This window comes from Oncorhynchus masou, chromosome 13 (genome assembly GCF_036934945.1).
Source record: "Oncorhynchus masou masou isolate Uvic2021 chromosome 13, UVic_Omas_1.1, whole genome shotgun sequence".
In the NCBI taxonomy this organism is placed as follows: Eukaryota; Metazoa; Chordata; class Actinopteri; order Salmoniformes; family Salmonidae; genus Oncorhynchus; species Oncorhynchus masou.
This window is the reverse complement of record NC_088224.1, coordinates 62,227,906-62,252,917: the sequence shown is the minus strand read 5'-3', so window position 1 is coordinate 62,252,917 and position 25,012 is coordinate 62,227,906. Positions and strand designations below refer to the sequence as shown.

At 40.1% G+C, this 25,012-nt stretch overlaps 3 protein-coding genes across 6 annotated transcripts in view; 2 read left to right on the top strand and 1 right to left on the bottom strand.

Moving 5' to 3' along the window:
- Positions 1-2,042: 2,042 nt before the first annotated feature.
- On the top strand, positions 2,043-10,030 carry LOC135552786 (carotenoid-cleaving dioxygenase, mitochondrial-like). 2 transcript variants are annotated; one of them, XM_064984637.1, is made up of 13 exons: positions 2,043-2,134; positions 2,404-2,593; positions 2,733-2,944; positions 3,061-3,176; positions 3,367-3,469; positions 3,615-3,752; positions 3,995-4,155; positions 4,328-4,495; positions 6,282-6,419; positions 6,576-6,758; positions 6,921-7,031; positions 7,137-7,310; positions 9,768-10,030. In XM_064984637.1, exons 1-12 carry the CDS (start codon positions 2,113-2,115, stop codon positions 7,281-7,283), a joined length of 1,689 nt encoding a protein of 562 aa, XP_064840709.1. In that variant the 5' UTR covers positions 2,043-2,112; the 3' UTR covers positions 7,284-7,310; positions 9,768-10,030. The 2 variants fall into 2 exon arrangements, with proteins under 2 accessions (XP_064840709.1, XP_064840708.1); XM_064984636.1 differs by lacking the exon at positions 9,768-10,030 and having other exon boundaries at positions 7,137-7,777.
- Positions 9,352-10,852, bottom strand: LOC135552787 (testis-expressed protein 12-like). Its single transcript, XM_064984638.1, has 4 exons — positions 10,778-10,852; positions 10,453-10,564; positions 10,105-10,156; positions 9,352-9,846 (listed from the first exon to the last, which is right to left on the bottom strand). Exons 1-4 carry the CDS (start codon positions 10,850-10,852, stop codon positions 9,702-9,704), a joined length of 384 nt encoding a protein of 127 aa, XP_064840710.1. The 3' UTR covers positions 9,352-9,701.
- Positions 10,853-21,367: 10,515 nt separating this feature from the next.
- The window catches only part of LOC135552785 (sortilin-related receptor-like), a 78,203-nt gene continuing 74,558 nt past the window's right edge, over positions 21,368-25,012 (top strand). For 2 of the 3 annotated variants that reach the window (XR_010457506.1, XM_064984633.1), the window contains exon 1: positions 21,368-21,707. Coding sequence is in view for 2 of the 3 variants with exons in the window: in XM_064984633.1 (XP_064840705.1) it covers positions 21,405-21,707 (303 nt within the window). In the remaining variant the exon portion in view is untranslated. Of the gene's footprint in view, positions 21,708-24,079; positions 24,210-25,012 lie in introns of those variants that run through there. The other variant, XM_064984634.1, reaches the window with a different exon arrangement.

Sequence of the window (25,012 nt, the reverse complement as noted above, 5' to 3'; positions counted from 1 at the left end):
AAATGAAACCACAAGTCTTTTGTTAATCTCCATCTTTTCATACATCTGTCCAGTGAGGATGTGTTTGAGCTGTAGCATGACATGTAATAACGATGCGAGTTTAACAGCAGCTGTGCGACATGCCTCATGGGGTTAACGGAGGGACACGTTCAGGGGTCGGTTATCATACAATCGTAGGTCTTGTTTTTGTAAGTTAACATTTACGGTTCGTGACCGTAAACGTACCCTCATTTCAAACTTCAGCACTGTGCAATTGAGGTCAACTCTTAAAACACCCAGGCACGTATTACACCAATCTCTTTGGTATTACTCTTGCCTTGGCAATGTTTTAAAGGGTTACATACAGCAATTGTTCTGCCAAATATGGCCACTACAATATTTAATAACACTATACTGAAAAATATCATAAAAGTGTATTATAATAAAGATACAAATGATTTAATAGACTAAGGATAGGATCAACTTTAATGTCCCTGAGGCATCTTAGAAAATTGGATGAAACTTTTAAAAAGGTGAGGAACATGATCTCCAAGATGGATTTCAGTTCACATAAAAGCATGCATAATAATACATTTAAAAAAGCTCAATGTTCATTGTCTGGAAATTATAAGCAATGCCTCTGAAAATCCCCTGACACAAATAGCTGTTGTTGTTTTATTAATAAAACAGCCTAAGGATACAGAGCTGGAGCGTGTCAAATATTGTGACTGGACGGTTTGTTCTGTTGGACTTTCCTGGTCTAGAAACAAAACTGTAATAATGAGGTCTGCTGCTTTATCGTGGCCCTTTCCTGCAGTCAAATGGCCCAGTGGCCTCATGGTGGAAGGTTAAGGGTTTTCACAATTTCATAATTAATAAACATTGTTTCAAAAACCTGTCGAAATCCAGTGTTTCTTTGACCTTTTTCATACATAGGCAGCCGCTAAGGTCAATAGCGACAATTGATAACCTTTCAGACAGTTAAAGTGCCACATCAGAAGCATCTGTACCTTTTCAGACAGTAGAACTCTGCTCCTGTACAGAATGTTCAGTAGTTCAGTAAACAGTGGCGATTGATGTGCGGTGATATTTTTCTGCTGTTTTTTTTTATGGTAAGGTAGATTGATGTGTTTTCTTTCTACTAAATGTATTGGTACGTCATTGTATTTACAAACTTCAAAGTACTTTGCTTAGGAGAGAGTGGTCTGCAAGCAGGCAGGCAGCTCGAGATCATTTGATTGGCTATCTCCCGAGAAAGTTGTGTGTCGGCATTTAAAAAGCTGTAGTGTATGTACCCTTTCAGACAAAACAAACATACCACAGCCGAGGCGCTTTCAAGGAGACACATTCCATGTCTGAAAGGGGTATAGCTCAAATGGTTTTGTAAGATTTCAGTCTTCTGTGTGTATATAAAGTTTAATATTGGGATGCAAACTCAAAATACATTCAACTCTATATCTGACATGGTACAGGTGTATTTTATTTTTAAGCCCATAACCATGTGTGTGGGGTGTATACTTTTGTTTCAAAGTAGATTTGTTTAAGACTACCAAGAAACACTGTGTGACCTTGATTTAGCCCACTGCAGTAAAAGGTTAAAATAACAAATAATGTACACAGATCTCTTAAATATACACAGCTAATGAACACACTCCAAAATATCATGTTTTATACAGTGTAGCTCCTGCTGTGTTAGTTTACAACTTCTGGAACCGATCCAGAGATCATCCCCCTGATTGGGTTATCAGAGTTCTTTTTTGACCGCAGCCGAAGATGTTTGGGGTTGGGAGTGCTGCAGTTTTTTCACTGACAGGGAAATATAGGACTAGTAAACGCCCAGTGCACCACTTTGTGAGATTTTTTTTATTACATTTCTTATTCCAAAATATTTTTTTGTTTAGACTTTTCAGGGCGTGCGGCAGCACCCCTACTTCTCACGCCTATGCTTACAGACCTGTTCTGCAGAGACTTATGTAAGAACCACCACGTGGTCTAAAGGGTTGCGCTACAGTGACAGTATAAAAGCTCAGCCTGTTACACTAAGCAGCACACAGGAGCTTCACATGAGAAGAGTCCTATCACTTGCCCTCCCATCAAGCAAGACCGCCACAGACATTCTCAATCCTGACAACCATGTCACCTCCAAGCAATACAGGTAAGTTGATGTTCTCCAATGAGGATTAAAACGTGTTGTAGCCAGACTGTATATTGCCTAATTTATTTTCATCTCATCTTTAGAACATATGACTATTCACTTTGTAAAAGAAACAAATCTAAAAAGAGTCATTTATTTTAGGTTTATTAATCCTCACAAGCTCCTTTAATACAATTTCTAGTTCTGCTTTAATATCTATCTGCTGTTTTTGCTTTGTAGGTCTTCAGATGTTTTGGGGTAATAATATTGTCTGGACTTTGTCCTTGCAGACCTGAAAAAGAAGAACAAGGATCATCATTACACAGACGTGCACGGCCTGCCATGCATTGAGAAGATCGTGGCCTCTGTGGATGAGACCCCAGAGGCCATCAGCACTAAGATCAGTGGAACTATCCCAGAGTGGATTAGTGGCAATTTCCTCAGAAACGGACCAGGAAAGTTTGAGATTGGTAATAATAAGTGAGTATATTTTAACGAGCTATATATGTTTGACCAGAATCAGATGACGTGTAAATGACTATTTCTGCATATAAGGAATTATTTACTGTAAGTCTCACCAAGTCAAAGTACTACATTAACTATTTCTTCTGCTTCTCAGATTCAACCACTGGTTTGACGGAATGGCCCTCCTGCATCAGTTCAAAATCGCAGGGGGTCAGGTGACCTACAAGAGCCGCTTCCTGGGCAGTGACTGCTACACGGCTAACAGTGAGAACAGACGCATCGTTGTGTCTGAATTCGGGACTGTGGCCATGCCAGACCCCTGCAAGAACTTCTTCCAGCGCTTTCTGTCCCGGTTCGAACTGCCAAGTGAGTTTACAGTTCAAGTCTGCAGTTTAAGAGCTTGAGGTAAAAGAGTGTTAAATATATGACAGAGAATTGATTTGCATTGTACTAATCAAATGAAAACTGTCTTTGGTCCACAGAAGCGTCAGATAATGACAATGTGAGCTTTGTGACGTACAAAGGTGATTACTACGTGAGCACGGAGACAAACTTCATGCACAAGGTGGACCCTGAGACACTTGAAACAAAGGAAAAGGTAGGCCGCTTTTTCTTTTTAAAGGCCTACACACTACCAACAGTAGCCTTTATACACAAAGGGTTTCATTCAGTCTAAACAAATAGCCAAATGTTTTGGTTGAAATATTTAAAAAGATACCTATTGCATTATAGGACAGCATGACTGAAAGGCTATTAAGACATGTCATTGTTGTTGCTGCTCTCAACAGGTGGACTGGAGCAAATTTATCGCTGTCAATGGAGCCACTGCCCACCCCCACACAGACCCTGATGGTACAACATACAACATGGGGAATTCTTACTCTGCTAAAGGTAAGTAAGGACCAAGCCCCTGCCCATTCACTAACCACCTTCATTAAGAATGACAAAACACAAACCACAAACCTGAAATCTGCCTGCAAAAAAATGGCCAAAGGTTAGTTTTCCACGTTCCAAATAAAACCTGTATTTTTATCAGGTGCAATTTACAATATAATCCGCGTGCCTCCGACAAAGACAACGCCAGAGAACTCAGAGGAAACCCTGGAGGGAGCTACTGTGGTCTGTTCTATTCCCTCAGTAGACAAGGCAAGACCTTCATACTACCACAGCTTTGGTGAGCAGACCACACAAAGCCTCCACAGGCTAATGTGGAGCTAATGACATTTAAATGTAAACAGCCTTTCATGTAAACCCTCTCACGAGTAGATGGCTCACTCACACAACCATGTTCAAACCAAAATGGTCATGTTTCATCCTTTTGTTAATCAAAATGCACAGCAATGATCTATCAATACTTATATGATCTGACTCAACTCCAAAAAAGTGGCAATTGATATACTGCTCATTCGATTTCAGCAATGTCGGAGAATTACGTGGTGTTTATTGAGCAGCCTATAAAAATGGACCTCTTGAAGATTGTTACAGGCAAGCTGAGAAGAAAGGGTATCAGCGATGGGGTCTACTGGGACCCTAAACTTGAGACCATCTTTCATTTGATTAACAAGCAAACAGGCAAGGTAAGACCTTGGTATAGAAATCCCTGGAACTCTTGGAGTCTCTCAATTAGTTTAGAAAGTTTTGGTAAGAGACAAGCCAGGAACGAGACAACAGAGGATACTAAGCCAACAGTAATTACTTGTAAGTTACACGCTTAATTTCTGATGACTGACTTCCTTTATTCTCTTCCAGCTCTACTCAGTCAAGTATCACGCCAAAGCCCTGTCCACGTTCCACCAGATCAATGCCTGGGAGGAGGATGGCTTCCTGGTTATGGACCTCTGTGCCGCAGACGATGGCAAAGCCATCAACAACTACATGGTTCAGAACATGCGCAAGTCAGGAGAGGCTCTCGACGAGGTTAGTATCGGTCTAAACTGAAGAGTATAACACTTCATACCTTTAATGAATAAGCACTAAAAAAAAGACTAATCCTAACTACAAATACGTATTTCATTATTTGTAAACATTTATTTAAAAAATAAAATAAATTATAAAGCATTTATAATGGCTGATTCATTAAAGCTATACAGTATACTATAGTTTTGGCAAGTCAGTTGGGACATCTACTTTGTGCATGACACAAGTCATTTTTCCAACAATTACTTAAAGATGATTTCACTTATAATTCACTGTATCACAATTCCAGTGGGTCAGACGTTTACATACACTAAGTTGACTGTGCCTTTAAACAGCTTGGAAAATTCCAGTAAATGATGTCATGGCTTTAGAAGCTTCTGATTGACATACTTTGAGTCAATAGGAGGTGAACCTGTGGATGTATTATTTCAAGGCCTACCTTCAAACTCAGTGCCTCTTTGCTTGACATCATGGGAAAATCAAAAGAAATCAGCCAAGACCTCAGAAAACAAATTGTAGACCTCCATAAGTCTGGTTCATCCTTGGGAGCAATTTCCAAATGCCTGAAGGTACCACGTTCATCTGTACAAACAATAGTATGCAAGTATGAACACCATGGAACCACACAGCAGTCATACCGCTCAGGAAGGAGATGAGTTCTGTCTCCTAGAGATGAACGTACTTTGGTGCGAAAAGTGCAAATCAATCCCGAAACGACAGCAAAAGACCTTGTGAAGATGCTGTATGAAACAGGTACAAAAGTATCTATACCACATTAAAACGACATAACCTGAAAGGCCGCTCAGCAAGGAAGAAGTCACTTCTCCAAAACCGCCATAAAAAAGCCAGACTATGGTTTGCAACTGCACATGGTGACAATGATCGTACTTTTTGGAGAAATGCCCTCTGGTCTGATGAAACAAAAATAGAACTGTTTGGCCATAATGACCATCGTTATGTTTGGAGGAAAAAGGGGGATGCTTGCAAGCCGAAGAACACCATCCCATCCATGTAGCACGGGGGTGGCAGCATCATGTTGTGGGGGTGCTTTGCTGCAGGAGGGACTGGTGCACTTCACAAAATAGATGGCTTAACGAGGAAGGAAAATTATATGGATATATTGAAGCAAAATCTCAAGACATCAGTCAGGAATGTAAAGCTTGGTCGCAAATGGGTCTCCAAATGGACAATAACCCCAAGCATACTTCCAAAGTTAGTTGTGGCAAAATGGCTTAAGGACAACAAAGTCAAGGTATTGGAGTGGCCATCACAAAGCCCTGACCTCAATCGTATAGAAGATTTGTGGGCACAACTGAAAACGTGTGTGCGAGCAAGGAGGCCTAGAATCCTGACTCATTCACACCAGCTCTGTCAAGAGGAATGGGCCAAAATTCACCCAACTTATTGTGGGAAGCTTGTGGAAGGCTACCCGAAACATTTGACCCAAGTTTAAATTGTTTAAGGCAATGCTACCAAATACTATTTGAGTGTCTGTAAACTTCTTACCCACTTGGACTGTTATGAAAAAAATAAAGCTGAAATAAATCATTCTCTCTACTATTATTCTGACATTTCACATTCTTAAAATAAAGTGGTGATCCTAACTGACTAAGACAGGGAATTATTACTCGGATTAAATGTCAGGAATTGTGGAAAAACTGAGTTTAAATGTATTTGGCTAAGGTGTATGTAAACTTCCGACTTTAAGTGTAACCAGCTGAAGTCACTCGGATCAGTTATCCTACGTGTGAACTGGTTGAGGTTGATTTTTTTTGGTTTAAATTAGGTGTACAACACTATGTGCAGAGTGTTCCCCCGGCGATTTGTCTTGCCTCTCAACGTCAACATGGAGACACCCTGTGGGCAAAATCTGAACACACGCCCCGACAGTACCGCCACTGCCACCAAGACTGCTAAGGACAAGGTGTGTGTACAATAATCATGCACAAGTCTTCTGTTATACAGCACTGCTGAAATACAACACTCATTTTCCAATCAAGTTTATTAAACAAAAGGTTATGTGATTAGCCTCCACATTGTGAATATTCAGCATCAGAGCCTCACTAAACACTCTCTGCAGGTGTTTTGTACACATGAGGATCTGCACGATGAGGAACTCCATAAGTACGGAGGTCTCGAGTTCCCACAAATCAACTATGCCAAGTACAACACCAAACCATATCGCTACTTCTATGGTTGCGGTTTCAGACATCTAGTAGGAGACACTCTCATCAAGATGGACCTCCAAGGCAAAAGAATGAAGGTTGGTTCAGTTATATTGATTCTTCCTTCCCTTTTAAACACACTGTAGAATATCTGCATCAGTAACTGTACTCTATTGCGATGAGTGATGTAGGCCTAGGTAATATTTGGCAGTTTGATGTTAGGACGCTCAATGCTGACCTTCACACTACTGCGCTTTAAGGTGTGGGAGCATCCTGGACTGTACCCTTCAGAGCCTGTCTTTGTACCCTTGCCTGGCGCTACAGAAGAGGATGAAGGTGTCATTATGTCTGTGATCATCACCCCAAATAAGGTAATTTCCCCTTTAAACACCTATGAATGTTGGTAAACAATTGTTGCACTCCTAACTCCCAATGTTAGCCTCTTAACTTAATGTAAACATGTTCTCCTTCTCAAGGACAAAAGCACGTTCCTGTTGGTTTTGGATGCCAAAACATTCAAAGAGTTGGGCAGAGCTGAGGTGCCTGTGAACATTCCCTATGGTTTCCATGGGACATTCAACTCCACTATGACTCATAGAAGGCTTCTATCAGAAAAAAATTAGGAGGCCCATCAGAGTAACAACACAAAGGTGTGAATTGTACTGTGTTCTCCATTTTTCATTTCTTGTAAAGTATATCCTTTCTGATGATTGACTAGCAGATAGCCATCAAAGCACCTTATTGTGAAGTTTACTTTAAAGCACTGTGAAAGACTTGTTAGTTCCATGCAAACAAAGAAAATGTGTGTCCACTCCTGTTTTGTGAATATATCAATCCTCTATATAAACAACTTATAATACAAATATGTATTAAGAAAAGTCATGGGCAAATGTTTTATAACTTTTTTTCACTCACCACCAAAAAGGTAGTAATAAATCTTTCAAAAATATTATTAGAAAAAGTGAAATATAGGCTATGATAACACCACCCAATATTCCATGTGATACACAGATGAATTAGTTCTAGTCTGAATGGAATCCATTGACACGTGTGGTCATTCACACAACACAGTTACAGTGCCTTGCGAAAGTATTCGGCCCCCTTGAACTTTCATACCTTTAGCCACATTTCAGGCTTCAAACATAAGGATATAAAACTGTATTTTTTTGTGAAGAATCAACAACAAGTGGGACACAATCATGAAGTGGAACGACATTTATTGGATATTTCAAACTTTTTTAACAAATCAAAAACTGAAAAATTTAAGTTAATACTTTGTAGCGCCACCTTTTGCTGCGATTGCAGCTGTAAGTCGCTTGGGGTATGTCTCTATCAGTTTTGCACATCGAGAGACTGAAATTTTTTCCCATTCCTCCTTGCAAAACAGCTCGAGCTCAGTGAGGTTGGATGGAGAGCATTTGTGAACAGCAGTTTTCAGTTCTTTCCACAGATTCTCAATTGGATTCAGGTCTGGACTTTGACTTGGCCATTCTAACACCTGGATATGTTTATTTTTGAACCATTCCATTGTAGATTTTGCTTTATGTTTTGGATCATTGTCTTGTTGGAAGACAAATCTCTGTCCAAGTCTCAGGTCTTTTGCAGACTCCATCAGGTTTTCTTCCAGAATGGTCCTGTATTTGGCTCCATCCATCTTCCCATCAATTTTAACCATCTTCACTGTCCCTGCTGAAGAAAAGCAGGCCCAAACCATGATGCTGCCACCACCATGTTTGACAGTGGGGATGGTGTGTTCAGGGTTATGAGCTGTGGTGCTTTTATGCCAAACATAACGTTTTGCATTGTTGCCAAAAAGATCAATTTTGGTTTCATCTGACCAGAGCACCTTCTTCCACGTTTGGTGTGTCTCCCAGGTGGCTTGTGGCAAACTTTAAACAACACTTTTTATGGATATCTTTAAGAAATGGCTTTCTTCTTGCCACTTCCATAAAGGCCAGATTTGTGCAATATACGACTGATTGTTGTCCTATGGACAGAGTCTCCCACCTCAGCTGTAGATCTCTGCAGTTCATCCAGAGTGATCATGGGCCTCTTGGCTGCATTTCTGATCAGTCTTCTCCTTGTATGAGCTGAAAGTTTAGAGGGACGGCCAGGTCTTGGTAGATTTGCAGTGGTCTGATACTCCTTCCATTTCAATATTATCGCTTGCACAGTGCTCCTTGGGATGTTTAAAGCTTGGGAAATCTTTTTGTATCCAAATCCGGCTTTAAACTTATTCACAACAGTATCTCGGACCTGCCTGGTGTGTTCCTTGTTCTTCATGATGCTCTCTGCGCTTTTAACGGACCTCTGAGACTATCACAGTGCAGGTGCATTTATACGGAGACTTGATTACACACAGGTGGATTGTATTTATAATCATTAGTCATTTAGGTCAACATTGGATCATTCAGAGATCCTCACTGAACTTCTGGAGAGAGTTTGCTGCACTGAAAGTAAAGGGCCTGAATAATTTTGCACGCCCATTTTTTCAGTTTTTGATTTGTTAAAAAAGTTTGAAATATCCAATAAATGTCGTTCCACTTCATGATTGTGTCCCACTTGTTGTTGATTCTTCACAAAAAAATACAGTTTTATATCTTTATGTTTGAAGCCTGAAATGTGGCAAAAGTTCGCAAAGTTCAAGGGGGCCGAATACTTTCGCAAGGCACTGTACTTCCTAAAAGTTAGTTTCCTGATTGGTAATGGCTAGGCTATATTTCACTGTCTCAAGTAAAAAGGTTAACTGATTATATACATTTTCAAAGACGAGTGCTTAACTTTGGATATTGCACACACTGAAACGTCAATCTTTTAACCCTATTTATTGTTTACAGTAGGCTACAAATAAATAGCTCATATATAAAGATATTAACCACAATGGCACTCACATTTTGTTTGCCAGTGTGGGATTAAGAGTGAAGACAGTCAACATAAAAAGCATACATACAGGTAAAAATAAAAGTACTGACATGTTACTGATTGAGATCTGTGAGCAAATATTTACAAATGTCTGTAGCATGCAGGCCTGTGTAGCTAGTCTATCCCTGTAGTTTGTCAGAAATAAGAGCCAAGGTACGCCTCAAGTGTTCTTTCTTCTCTTTCAGGTGTGAATCCAAGTTTCTGGCCTCCATCAATATGTCTTCCAACTCCCTAACTTGTGAGGCATCTATTGCAGCCCTCTCACTGTAGGAAACAAAGGCACTACGTAGGATGGACATGACAGTGGGTACAGATTATTTCAAGAGAAGCATATTCACCTAATGCTTGTTTATCATAATAAAAAACTGCGTGTGTATGCAGTATGCTTGCCTGGTCCTTAACGTAATATGTGATGTTTATTAAGTACTGACATTTAAACTCCAAAATGTGTTCTGACATGACAAAGAATGGAATGAAAACCTGTTCTCAACACATTTGTCACATTACCTTTGTTGTACCTACCTCAACACTTCAGAGTATTTGGAAAATAGCATGTTGACCTCTCTATTTGCACCTATCATTTGAAGGAAAATAAAAAGAGCCGTAATGTATATATCAATACCAGCCATTTACCAGACACTTTTATCAAAAGCAACTTAGTCATAAGCACATTCATTTTACATACTGGTGGGCCTCGGGAATTGAACCCACTATCCTTGCATTGCAAGTTCCATGCTCTACCACATGAGCTACATTCTATTGTTAGATATATATTTTTTCTTGTAAATGGTATCAATTGAGCTAAACATGTATAATTCTAATCTATAAAACATAGAGATACAAATTATTCCAAACCAAATATGTGCATACCTGCAAGTTCAGCCTCAAACAAATCTGAAGAGTATGAAGCTGGTGTTTTACTACTCTGTGCTTTTTTCTTTTTAGCTGGAGAATTGTCACAATATGCAGATGTTTGTTCAACCTATTGCAATGAAAGAGAAAAGACAACTCAAATACTACAACACACGTTAACTAATAAGAAATGGACATTGATATGGTTGAGTTGAGAATAGATGTAAATACGTAAGTTAGCTAGGCTATCCCAAAGGTAAATGGAATACTTGTTTTTCTAATGGCCCTGAGAAGTTTATGTACTTTTCCAGCAGATGGCATCAAAACTGCAGCATTTCCTGACCTCTTGTGACAATTTTTGTTTTTGGCCTTTGTTGTCCATTCCCCTCCCTGTCGGTGGCATCACTCTGCCTGGCATTGGTCACTTAAACGTTTTTCACACTCACTGCTTGCTAAAACGTTACGTGTAGAGATGTCTGCTGTTAGCTACAATGGCTGATGAGAGACTGCATTTTAACACCATGTAACATACTAACGTTAGCTAATGTTTCTTCGCATGTCTAACGGAACAATTCCAGCTAGCGAACAACAAGCTATCAGCTGCAGAATCAGCGCAGCTGCCCTCAACTAACAAACCCAGCTATCTAAACTAGCTAACGTTTGGTTAGCCAACGGTAGCTGGCAGGGTCTTATCGTTAGTTAGCTACAATGTTTTGCTTAAACACATCCTTAATTGATTTCAAGGTAATTTACAAAAATGCGTTATGTAAAATTGTGTAGCTAGCGACCTAAAACATTAGAAAAGTAGACTTACTTTTACCTATCCGTTTGGTTTGCCAAATTCGAATTCCGATTGTTTTGCGCGAGCCAATCCGAAAGTTTCATACATTTTACGAACCTACTGTTCCTTATTATTTTATAAATCCCTCAAACTTGTGAAACTTAAAACGTTGGAAAACATATTAGAAGTCGTGTGTCTCTGAATGTCTGTGAAAAAATAACGTCCTGAATTATTATTTATTTATTTATTTATTTATTTTTTGAGGTGGGGGGGTTCGCTTGGTGTTTTATTGTTTTCATTGTATTCACAGGAATGTCCCTGTATTGATGTGTAACATTGTTATTATTGTTGAATAAAAAAATAAATGACGAAAATACAAAAAATGACTATTATGATCTACCGCCACCTACTGTCTAGACAGTGAAGAATATTACAGACAAATCCTAAATCCTATACCCCAAATATTCAAATATCTTAATGATAGCTCTGACTATGCAATGAACCTCTGGTACTTTATATACAGTAAGTACTGAATTGGTTGATGTTTATCCTTGTGTGTTTTCAATACAGGTGCTGCCTGGCTGTCTTGTCTATAATAAAGGCAGTCTGAAATCCCCCATGTTACCTGTTAATGTATTTAACTACATCTGTATTTGAAGATAAGTGTGTTTATATGAGAAAATGAATTGCCTTTAAAATGTGTGTCTGCTGTATGAACACAACGACCCTCCTGAAATGGCTGTTTCTGAAAAACCTGTGCCTGCTCAGCACAATTGGTATAGGTATAGGGTAGCTGCAACTCCCTTCATCCTCAATGGCACAGAACCACAGATAGAACAATGAGCTGTTAAAGACCAACCCAGCCAGAGCTAGTTATAACAATATTTGACATAACTACTGAAGATTTCCTCCCCTTGCAAGATTTATGTGCAGGCCCCTAGGGATCTAGGGGCAGGCCTGGTTTATGTGCAGGCCTGGTTCACCAACAACTTCACAGACAGAGTTCAGTGTGTCAAATCGGAGGGTCTGTTGTCCAGACCTCTGGAAGTCTCTATGGGGGTACCGCAGGGTTTAATTCTCAGGCCGACTCTTTTCTCTGTATATTTCAATGATATAGCTCTTGCTGCGGGTGATTCCTTGATCCATCTCTTCGCAGACGACACCATTCTGTATACATCTGGCCCTTTTTTGGACACTGTGTTTACAAACAAGCTTCAATGCCATACAACACTCCTTCCATGGCCTCCAACTGCTCTTAAATGCTAGTAAAACTAAGTGCATGCTCTTCAACCGATCGCTGCCCGCACCCGCCTGCCCGATTAACATCACTACTCTGGACGGTTCTGAATATGTGGACAACTACAAATACCTAGGTGTCTGGCTAGACTGTAAACTCTCCTTCCAGATTCATATTAAGCATCTCCAATCCAAAATCAAATCTAGAATCAGCTTCCTATTTCGCAACAAAGCCTCCTTCAAAAACACTGCCAAACATATCCTCGTAAAACTGACTATCCTACCGATCCTCGACTTTGGCGATGTCATTTACAAAATAGCTTCTAACACTATTTCTATTGTGTTATTGACTGAACTTTTGTTTGTCCCATGTGTAACTCTGTGTTGTTGTTTTTTGTCGGAAATAATGAGCAATGTGCAGTAGAACAATCTGTGTAAGGATCTAATTGTGAGTAAATTATTGCAAGTGGCTAGCCTTTTTTCAAGTCAAAAATCTCACAGGAATTACTGGTGACCTCAAGATCAATTCAGATTATTCCAAAGGTGTACCTACAACCAACTCACTCCTGTTTTTATAATAATAACCCATATGTAGTCTGTTGTCTCTAAGACACATTTACTTCATAATCTGTTGTGAAAGTGTATCACCAAATCAATGAATAAACACAATGAAAAAGCCCCCATATCCACTTTACATCATGTAAAATCGTGTTGTTAATGTACTCAAATCAAATCCAAATTTATTTGTCGCATGCGCCGAATACTACAGGTGTACACTACAGTGAAATGCTTACTTACAAGCCTTTAACCAACAATGCAGTTTTAAGAAAATACCTAAAAAAAACAGTAAGCAAATCGTGTTGTTAATATACTCGGTTGGAGACAACTGTCATGTCAACTCTGCATGTGATATAAGCGCAGGTTGTGTTTTTGTGCATTTTCAGTACAGTAGGTTATGTTGTGTGATTTGTCATGTCTGCCTATTGTCCAGTGGTAGGAGTGAGACCTAAGATACTTGTTTGGGTGAACATAGCTGCTCTATTCCATTCTGATCTATTCTATTCCCCTTGTACAGTGCCTTGCGAAAGTATTCGGCCCCCTTGAACTTTGCGACCTTTTGCCACATTACAGGCTTCAAACATAAAGATTTAAAACTGTATTTTTTTGTGAAGAATCAACAACAAGTGGGACACAATCATGAAGTGGAACGACATTTATTGGATATTTCAAACTTTTTTTAACAAATCAAAAACAGAAAAATTGGGCGTGCAAAATGATTCAGCCCCTTTACTTTCAGTGCAGCAAACTCTCTCCAGACGTTCAGTGAGGATCTCTGAATGATCCAATGTTGACCTAAATGACTAATGATGATAAATACAATCCACCTGTGTGTAATCAAGTCTCCGTATAAATGCACCTGCACTGTGATAGTCTCAGAGGTCCGTTAAAAGCGCAGAGAGTATCATGAAGAACAAGGAACACACCAGGCAGGTCCGAGATACTGTTGTGAAGAAGTTTAAAGCCGGATTTGGATACAAAACGATTTCCCAAGCTTTAAACATCCCAAGGAGCACTGTGCAAGCGATACTATTGAAATGGAAGGAGTATCAGACCACTGCAAATCTACCAAGACCAGGCCGTCCCTCTAAACTTTCAGCTCATACAAGGAGAAGACTGATCAGAGATGCAGCCAAGAGGCCCATGATCACTCTGGATGAACTGCAGAGATCTACAGCTGAGGTGGGAGACTCTGTCCATAGGACAACAATCAGTCGTATATTGCACAAATCTGGCCTTTATGGAAGAGTGGCAAGAAGAAAGCCATTTCTTAAAGATATCCATAAAAAGTGTTGTTTAAAGTTTGCCACTAGCCACCTGGGAGACACACCAAACATGTGGAAGAAGGTGCTCTGGTCAGATGAAACCAAAATTGAACTTTTTGGCAACAATGCAAAACGTTATGTTTGGCATAAAAGCAACACAGCTCATCACCCTGAACATACCATACCCACTGTGAAACATGGTGGTGGCAGCATCATGGTTTGGGCCTGCTTTTCTTCAGCAGGGACAGGGAAGGTGGTTAAAATTGATGGGAAGATGGATGGAGCCAAATACAGGACCATTCTGGAAGAAAACCTGATGGAGTCTGCAAAAGACCTGAGACTGGGACGGAGATTTGTCTTCCAACAAGACAATGATCCAAAACATAAAGCAAAATCTACAATGGAATGGTTCAAAAATAAACATATCCAGGTGTTAGAATGGCCAAATCAAAGTCCAGACCTGAATCCAATCGAGAATCTGTGGAAAGAACTGAAAACTGCTGTTCACAAATGCTCTCCATCCAACCTCACTGAGCTCGAGCTGTTTTGCAAGGAGGAATGGGAAAAAAATTCAGTCTCTCGATGTGCAAAACTGATAGAGACATACCCCAAGCGACTTACAGCTGCAATCGCAGCAAAAGGTGGCGCTACAAAGTATTAACTTAAGGGGGCTGAATAATTTTGCACGCCCAATTTTTTTTTTTCATTTGTTGAAAAAGTTTGAAATATCCAATAAATGTCGTTCCACTTCATGATTGTGTCCCACTTGTTGTTGATTCTTCACAAAAAAACAGTTTTATATCTTTATGTTTGAAGCCTGAAATGTGGCAAAAGGTCGCAAAGTTCAAGGGGGCCGAATACTTTCGCAAGGCACTGTAGATAATGATGATAATGGTGAATCATATACAAGGAAAAGCTTTGCTTTCTGGGGACATGATAATCTAAGCCACTATTTTAAGCCTATGTAGTTAAGCATTTTGCCCATAAACTAAATAAATAAGACAGTTGTGAATTGAATGCAATTTCCCATGTTCTTTGCTTATATTTGTTGACAACTTTAAACACAAAACACCACACGTGGATACAGTACAATGCCATTAAAAGCATAGAGGATAACACAAAAACGTGTCAAACGTATTTCCATTCTGCTTGTCTTGAAAGTACATAAAAACAAAATATACACAAGATTATAACATGAAAACAAAATTCATCTCAAATACATCTCATCAATAGGGAGGAAACCGTATAAGGAATAAAATAGATGACCAAGTAACGTTAGTTGAAACAATTATACTTTCTTTAAGAGAGGACATCAGTTCTCTGTGTGTGAATCCATGATAACAATGACGGATAAATCAGACTATCTAGAGCAGGGGTGTCAAAGTCAAATGGACGGAGGGCCAAATAAAAAATTTAGCTACAAGCCGAGGGCCGGACTGTTCGAATGTTCATTGAAAAATTTTTAAATGACGCATATAGTCTAGTGAACCTAATTGAACCTACTGAAAACCTAACAAATATATTCCAATATGATCAGATAAATAAAGCAATATTTTCTTATGGCTCTGTCAGTAATCTTTAATTTTCAACAGACACAAAAGACAAATTTCCTTTATATAAAAATCCCCATAACATGAACATTAAATGAAAGAAACCGGTATTCAAGGCACCATCAGTAGCCTATATTTTCTATTTTAGCAAAAGTGGGCTAAATTTACTTCAAAGAAAAAAACAATAATAGCAATTTTCTATCATCCACTCAACTGAAATATTTTTAAAATATAATTGGATTGAAATACAATAAAATAAAGTGCAAAAATCTATTAATCAAAAACAACACTTTGTTCCTCACGAAGCTCGAAACATCTTTGAAGCACCTTTCCCTGGCTTAGCCATCGCACCTCTGTGTGATAAGGCAAATCACCATGCTCCGTTTCTAACTCCGTCAGAAATGCCTTGAACTGGCGGTGATTCAAACCTTTGGCTCTGATAAAGTTAACTGTGCGCGTGATGATGCTCATTACATGCTCCATTTTCAAGGCTTTACCGCACAACGCTTCCTGGTGTATGATACAATGATAAGCTGTCAGCTCACCTGTCGCGTTTTCCTCTTGCATCTTTTCCCGTATCTTCGCCACCAGTCCGCTCCTGTGTCCACACATCGCAGGTGCTCCGTCGGTTGTCAAACCCACGAGTTTTTCCCAAGGCAGCTCCATCTCATTTACACATCTTGACACCTCTTCATACAAATCATGCCCCGTAGTTGTGCCATGCATAGGACGTAAAGCCAAAAACTCCTCTGTCACGCTTAGGCTGGAGTCCACTCCGCGGATGAAAATTGACAACTGGGCAATGTCAGAAATGTCGGTGCTCTCATCCACAGCCAAGGAATATGCAATGAAATCTTTTCCCTTTTTCACAAGCTGCTCTTTTAGATTGATGGACAACTGGTCTACTCTCTCGGCAATGGTGTTTCTGCTCAGACTCACATTTAAAAAGAGTTGCCTTTTTCTGGGCAAACTTCGTCACAAACTTTAATCATGCAGTTTTTGATGAAATCCCCCTCCGTAAATGGCCGGGCTGATTTAGCGATCTCTTCTGCCAAAATAAAACTGGCCTTGACAGCAGCCTGGCCTTGTGATTTGGCTTTTTTGAACAGAGCCTGTCGAGATTTGAGGCCTCGTTTTAATTCCTCTGCCTTTTGTAGCCTTTGTTCCATGTCCATATTCTTGTTTTTGTCCGCGTGTTTCGTTTCATAATGTCGTCTCAGATTATACTCTTTCAGTACCGCCACACTTTCTCCACACAGAAGACACACAGGTTTTCCAGCTACCTCCGTGAACATATACTCCGACTCCCACCTTGTTTGAAACCCCCGGTTCTCAGTGTCCACCTTCCGTTTTGCCATTTTTGATGGGTATCTGAAAGTTAATTTTACTGTGATGCTGACGACTGCTGTGCCAATAAATATTGAAATGAAGCAGCCTACTGCTCGGTGCGTCACCGTTGCATTGTGGGAAATGTAGTATTGGTGCGTGTAAAAGATCTGCGGGCTGCCGGCCGGTTCTAATAATAAATCAAGATCATCCCAGGGGCCGTAAAAAACCTTCTCGCGGGCCGGATGTGGCCCGCGGGCCTTGACTCTGACATATGTGATCTAGAGGGACAATCAAGGCTTTAACCCCGCAGCACACACACACACACACACCAATTGATTAATGGTCTGCCGGATGTATATTTTTTTTTTCATCTTGCTTTGTTTGCTCTTTTCCATATTATGTCTATCTCTGATAAGCTACCCAGGAAAGGGCTGAAAGTAGCCCATATTAATATATGCAGCCTTAGAAATAATGTTCATGAAATCAATAACTTGCTCTAACATAAGATAAAATTCAGATATTAGACATTTCTGAGACTCAGATAATTAATTTGATGATACATCAGTAGCAATACAAGGATATAACATCTATAGAAGAGACATACTGTCAGGACCCGGTTACGAACCTGGGTCTCCGGAGTGAGAAACAGTCACTTAACCAACTGAGCCACGAATAGTCAGCAGAACCCAGAAGATGAGGCAGACACAGCAGTACTTAAGACGGTGTATTTAATAAAGTAAAAAAGGAGAAGTCCTTAAATACAAAAATGGCAAATCCAAAAGGTGGTAGGAATAGCACAAAAAAGCCTCAAGAGATACTCAAAAACAAAAACAGAATTCCACAAGAGCATCCACCGGAATCGACAAGAATACACAGAACACTAGGGCTGGGTGCTAACATACAAACACAGAGCACAGAACTGAAGGAAACTAAGGGTTTAAATACAATCAGGGGAAACGAGGCACAGGTGCAAATAATAATGGGGAACAAGGGAAAAAATAAGGTCAAAAAGCACAATGGGGGCATCTAGTGACCAAAACCCGGAACAACCCTGGCCAAATCCTGACACATACATGCTTATGGGGGAGGTGTTGCTGTATATATTCAGAGCCATATCCCTGTAATGCTTAGAGAAGATCTTATGTCAAGTGTTATTGAAGTGTTGTGGTTGTAGGTTCACTTGGCACATCTAAAGCCTTTTCTTTTGGGCCACCAGGTGCTAACAGTCAGTATCTAAATAATATATGTGAAATGCTTGATAGTGTATGTGATATAAACAGAGAGATCTACTTTCTTGGCGACCTGAATATTGACTGGTTTTCTTCAAGCTGTCCGCTCAAGAGGAAGATTCTTACTCTAACCAGTGCCTGTAATCTGGTTCAGGTTATTAATCAACCTACCAGGGTGTTTACAAACACGACAGGAACAAGATCATCCACATGTATCGATCCCATTTTTACTAATAATGTAGAAGCTGTATTTGTACCCATTGGATGCAGTGATCACAATTTAGTGGCTAGATCCAGGAAAGCCAAAGTTCCAACAGCTGGGCTTAAAATAGTATATAAGAGATCATACAAAATATTTTGCTGTGACTCTTATGTGGATGATGTTGAAAATATTTGTTGGTCGGATGTGATTAATGAGGAGCATCCAGACGCTGCACTTGATGAATTTATGCAACTGTTAATGCAACTGTTAAGAAACTGACTGTTAGAACTGTTAAGGCTCCATGGATTGATGAGGAATTGTAAAACTGTATGGTTGAAAGAGATGGGGCAAAAGGAGTGGCTAATAAGTCTGGCTGCACATCTGACTGGCTGACTTACTGCAAATTGAGAAATTATGTGACTAAACTCAACAAAAAGAAGAAAGTTTATCAGGAAGCCAAAATCAATGATATAAAGAATGATGGAAAATTTTTTGGAGCACTTTAAATGACATTATGGGCATAAAGGCAAATTCAACTCCATCTTTCATCGAATCAAGATGGCTTATTCATCACAAAACCATTTGATGTTGCCAATTATTTTAATTGATTATTTCATTGGCAAAATGGGCAAACTTAGGCAGGAAATGCCAACAATGAACAGTGAGCAATTGTATTCATGCATAAAAAAACAAAAAGAAAAGCATTGCAAGTTTACATTTTGGAAAGTTAGTGTGGGAGAGGTGGAAAAATCATTGTTATCGATCACTAATGACAAACCTCCTGCCGTTGACTATTTAGATGGAAAGCTACTGAGGATGGTAGCTGTCTCTATAGCCACTCATATCTGTCATATTTTTAATCTGAGCCTAGAGGAAAGTCTTTGTCCTCCGGCCTGGTGGGAAGCCAAAGTTATTCCGCCACTCAAGATGCTTATAGATGCTTACTCAGCATGCTTATAGAGAAGGGCACTCAACATGTACTGCACTGACACAAATGACTGATGATTGGTTGAAAGAAATCATCAATATGAAGATTGTGGGAGCTGTACTTTTAGATTTCAGTGCAGCCTTTGATATTATTGACCATAACCTGTTATAGAAACAACTTATGTGCTATGCCTTTTCAACCTCTGCCATAATGTGGATTCAGAGCTATCTATCTAATAGAACTCAAAGGGTTTTCTTTAATGGGCGCTTCTCTAATGTCAAACATGTAAAGTGTGGTGTACCGCAGGGCAACTCTCTAGGCCCTCTACTCTTTTCTATTATTACCAATGACCTGCAACTGGCATTAAACAAAGCATGTGTGTATATATATGCTGATGATTCAACCATATACGCATCAGCAACCACAGCTAAGGAAGTCTCTGAAACCCTTAACAAAGAGTTAAGGGCCAGTAATAACAAAGACCAGTAATAAACTGGTCCTGAACATCTCTAAAACTAAGAGCTTTGTATTTGGTTCAAATCATTCCTTAAGTGCTAGACCTCAACTGAATCTGGTAATGAATGTTGTGGCTGTTGAACAAGTTGAGGAGACTAAATTACTTGGAGTTACCTTAGATTGTAAACTGTCATGGTCAAAACATATAGATTCAATGGTTGTAAAGATGGGGAGAGGTCTAGCCGTAATAAAGAGATGCTCTGCTTTTTTGACACCATACTCAAAAAGCAAATTCTGCAGTCTCTAGTTTTGACTAATCTTGATTATTGACAGGTCGTGTTGTCCAGTGCTGCAAGGAAAGACCTAGTTAAGCTGCAGCTGGCCTAAAACAGAGCTGAACGTTTTGCTCTTAATTGTAATCAGAGGGCTGATATAAATACTATGCATGCCAGTCTCTCTTGGCTAAGAGTTGAGGAGAGACTGACTGCATCACTTCTTTTTATAAGAAACATTAAAATTAATTGTTTGCATAGTCAACTTACACACAGCTCTGACACACACACTTATCCCACCAGACATGCCACCAGGGATCTCATATTGCTCAAATAAACAGCAAATCTGATATCAAATAACAGATAAAGCAACACCTCGCGGCACAACGCCTCTCCCCTATTTGACCTAGATAGTTTCTGTGTAAGCATTGACATGTAAACTATGTGTGCCTTTATAAAAAAATCTAAGAACGGCACATGTTCTGAATTCTGTCGCTGTACATTTCAAAAGTGCTCAACAAATAGTTATATTGACTACGTCCATCCTAGCTCGCTCATTAATGTCTTAATCGAAATTGCCTTTTATCTGCTCGTCGTCCCCTTATGCCATAGTTTGTACATCTCAATTGTCAGTAGAAACCACTTTGTTAAAGCAAGTCAGCCATATAAGCTATGTTTTTTTAAAGGCAGTAAATGAGGCTGAATTAACTGTTTCGCTGCCAGACAATACTCTGTCTGATAGCCATTTGTTGCAGTGGTATTGTGCAATTAATGTATTGTTTAGTGTTGTGTAGTGGCTTTGCTGGCATGCATCCCACTTATTTTTCATAATTTAGATAAACAGCATTGGTTGTATATCATGTTGGATATTTTTCAAGTACATCCACTCATTCAAGATACAAAGAAGCCGCTAACAATGGGCGAATTCATTTTCTATTGCCTGGTGCCCAGTGTGAGCGGAGTTAAATGTTATTTATACATTCCATTGGTCCTTAACCAAAATCTCCACCAACCCGAGGCTCTGGGCCATGCAAAACGAACTCGACCAATGCCACGAGCAGAATTTGCTTAGGGAGGTGGGTGATGGGGGACGTGCCTCCTACGCTTACTCCAATCGCCACTCGAATAAGCTCTTCTCGTTACCTAAACGAAACATACACAAACATGGCGACAAGACAGACACTCAAGATGCTGTCTCCTCTTAGGTTTACAATATATTTGTTATTTTTATTTTCTCCCGGGACATTTTCTTCCACCCTTCGTCTGCATCGAGACCAGCGTTTCTTGCTACCGCAGGACAGGGGTTTTTCTACGGTTAACGCAAAGGAAGAATTTATCCATGGAATAGGCGCGGATGCGAAGCGACGAGCGGCACGTAGTGCAAGGGAAGACATAGCTTCGGGCATGTATCAGCATCGCAATCGGCGGAGTGCAGTCCAACCACCCGTGCCAAAGGTGTATGGACAGGTAATGCATTACTTCTCCAGTAGTAACTACACTTCTACTGAAAGCACGTCTCACGTCACGATCGGAAGGCTATCCTAAGTTAGCTACAGTAGCTAGTTAGGTTTAGCAGCTAGCTAGTTTAGTAACGGACCTCAGCAGCCTATATGGCTTTCTCATTTCATGCGACCCTTGACGAGGAGAGGTGAAGCGCAAATAACCAAAGCCAAGCTGTCGAAGTCAGTCTAGCTTCTTGCCAAGTGTGTGATTATCGGTACCACTGTAGCTAGGTAGCTACTAGACTTTTTTTTTAGAACAGACTGTCCCTTTCAGCATACGATGCCATGGCGAGCTCTTTCTTCCCAATGTAACCTATTCAATGGCATAACCTATTCAATTACGTTACTCTTATCTTGTAAACAAACCCTCCGTTTTAAAGTCTACCTACAGACCGACACGCATGTATTGCACGAAGTCCTTGAATTATCTTTTTGACCAACCCAATACAGTATTTTATCTGACCAGTTTTTCCTGAAACCTGGTGATCATAGCGTGTCACCACAATCACACAGTTTTGTCTGGAAAATCCAAATTACAGTATACATAAACTTAGCAGTAACACACACCATCATAGCTGGGTGACAGACATCAACAACAATATAATTCTAATTAGCCAAGACTGACACAATAGAGTCTTCCCAATGTGGAGATGCATGCCTTAGTGGAGGCTGCAAATGTTTTGAAGAGCCAATAGTGGCAGTCTTTGCATATTTGATTTGTGACATGGTTGATTTTTGTAAGACTTCGAAGGCTCTTTGCTGAGTTTCTCTATAATGTGATTTCTTATTTATCACAGTAGTCTGCTCTTCAGTATTCACTGCATTCCACACATCCTCAAATTGGAACAGAAATGGTTGCTTATGTGATCAAGTTTGGAACCTGCTGGTCAGGTGTCATGTTTTGTTCTGGAGGGTGTTCATTGAATCTGATGTGTATTTAGGTTAACTGTAGGCAAGGTTATGTCTTCTTGGAATGAGAGTAAGCTGTTGTTTAGCCCACCCCCCTCTCCCCCCCTTTCAGAAATATCCCCAAATGGCACGCAATTTTTTGCACAGAACAGAAAATAAACACTGACAGTGTCTCCTCACACACCCATTCCCCTAACTATGAAAGCCAATTTCTTCAGGGATTAAATTGCTTTTTTTCATTAGATAGGGCACCCATGGGATTTAGCCTAGAAGTTTCTAAAGGTGCTCCAGCGAAAGTTCACAGGAAGGTACATACTTTGTTTATAAATAAGGTAGGCTTTTTGTAGCAACTGTAGGGCTGTTATTTTGGCATTTAAGTTCAAGTAAGCTTCCAGTCCCCCGTCCCTAACCATATTGAGCTATATAGATCCAGATATATTTCTCCCTTTTAAATTGAATTGTTGTACAAACCTATATCGGATGTTGTCAGTGTGTGTGAAATGTGGATTACAGTTAATCAATTTCTTAGTTTAAGAACTAGGAATGTGGCTTTAGAGTTCCAGCTAATTGACCAAATATATAGCCATCATTCCTGACAAGTACAAAAAAACAACTCTGAGACATGGCTTCCAGTAAAACCCCTGAGTCATTCGGTGGAGGCAGTCACGGAGGGGGCTGTATTGGGAAATTCAAGCAGGGAGTGTGACTGAAACCTGCCTTGAGCATCTGCCAGTCGAGATTCTCACTCAAAACAAACAAGAGTGCCAGGCCTCGGCCCTGTTCAGCAGAGACAGAACATCTTGAAACGCAGAGGTCATACCTGAACTTGTCCAATGGTGTTTTTGTGTTGCTTTGCAAATTGTTTTGCTAGTGCGTGCCATACTCAAAACACCCCTGAAGTCGCTCAATCTATCCCGTCAACCGTTTCCCACAATTCACAAACATATCCAAGGAAATAACATGGCACACTCTGAAGGTGTGTAGCAAGCAGGATCTGGCTCCCTGCCACATGACCCAATGTAAACAGATCCAACAGGGTTTGTGCATAAGACCACAATACAAGTGTCATGTGCCATGGTGATATTTGGCTTGGGGAATTCTTGGCTGTACTCATTTTCCTCATTCGTGTTCATAGTTGTCATTATGTCACACGTAAGGAGCCTTGATGAATATATTTGACTACTATATATTTGACTATATAATTGACTATATAATTTACTACAGTCTGTCACAGTCTATGACAGATCCTTTCAGGACTACAATTACAGACTAGTTTTTGACCCTTCAAACACACACTTACTCTTTCGGATTGAATTTACTGCAAGTTGCAGTAACGAAGGTGAACAATGCAGATATGGAAAATGTATGTCCAAACGGGTATTTTCACTGCTGTGTGTGTGTGTGTGCGTGCGTGTGTGCGTGTTTTTGTGAGTTGCATTTCAGCTGACTCGTCTCTCAAGGCCAGATGATAGACGTACTAAATCACCTGAATGAATGAATGAATGTGTTTGTGCAGCACCAACTTAACCTCCCGAAGAACACACACACACACACAGAGGTATGTCTAACTATGCTTGTTAGGCCTTTTTGGGGACCAACAATTGATTTGCTTTCAAAATCGTATTTTCCCTGACCTTAACCCTATTCTAACCTTAAACCTAACCCTTAAGCCTAAAATTGTGGACTGGCAAAATGTCCTCACTTCTCTGAATTTTTGTTGGTTTGCTATTCTCGTGAGGACTTCTGGTACTCACAAGTATAGTAAAATGTGTATACACACACACACACAAAGCTCACCTGAAGTCTCTCTTCAAGCTTGTTTCTGACATTTGACCCCAAAAGAATGTGCCAGGCACTCACCAATGTTTTGCTGTCTAGCTACTCTTCAGCTGGCAACAGCATCGAGACATTCAACATGATCTGCCATGTTAACCCACTTATCATTCAGCCTTGTGAAGAAGGACTCTAGTCTCTGTCAAGGAGGCTACTTCAGAGATTCCACAGAGCAGAGCAGACCTTTACATAACATAGCCGAGCCCAGACTTCACCATGGGGAGATAAACTAGCCTATAACACATTGATATCAGGGCCTGTCGCAGCTAGTTGGTCATCATTCAGTGTATATAAGAGAGAAAAATAACTATTGTGCGGCATGACTGTCACAGACAGTGGTGCAATTGGGCTGCATTCAACCAAAAATACACACTGGTAGATTGAAAATGCAAATGTAATGAATGCCAGTTCTGCAGCAGGCGGATGATGTCATCGTCGGTTCAGCTCCGCTCCAACGGTGACACTCTTTCAGCAGTGGTTCATTCTGCTCTCTTGAATAATGAAGGAGAACATGGTGGGGAGATGTAA

Bases quoted from the DNA above. Each gene is read 5' to 3' on its own strand.
- LOC135552786 (XM_064984637.1), top strand. From the start codon at position 2,113: ATGTCACCTCCAAGCAATACAG. The intron at 3,753-3,994 runs GTGAGCAGACCA...ATTCGATTTCAG, and splicing joins TTCATACTACCACAGCTTTG to CAATGTCGGAGAATTACGTG. The intron at 6,759-6,920 runs GTTGGTTCAGTT...CTGCGCTTTAAG, and splicing joins TCCAAGGCAAAAGAATGAAG to GTGTGGGAGCATCCTGGACT.
- LOC135552787 (XM_064984638.1), bottom strand. From the start codon at position 10,852: ATGCCAGGCAGAGTGATGCCACCGACAGGGAGGGGAATGGACAACAAA. The intron at 10,565-10,777 runs GTCAGGAAATGC...TCATTGCAATAG, and splicing joins AACAAAAATTGTCACAAGAG to GTTGAACAAACATCTGCATA. The intron at 10,157-10,452 runs GTATGCACATAT...TTCAAATGATAG, and splicing joins GTTTGAGGCTGAACTTGCAG to GTGCAAATAGAGAGGTCAAC.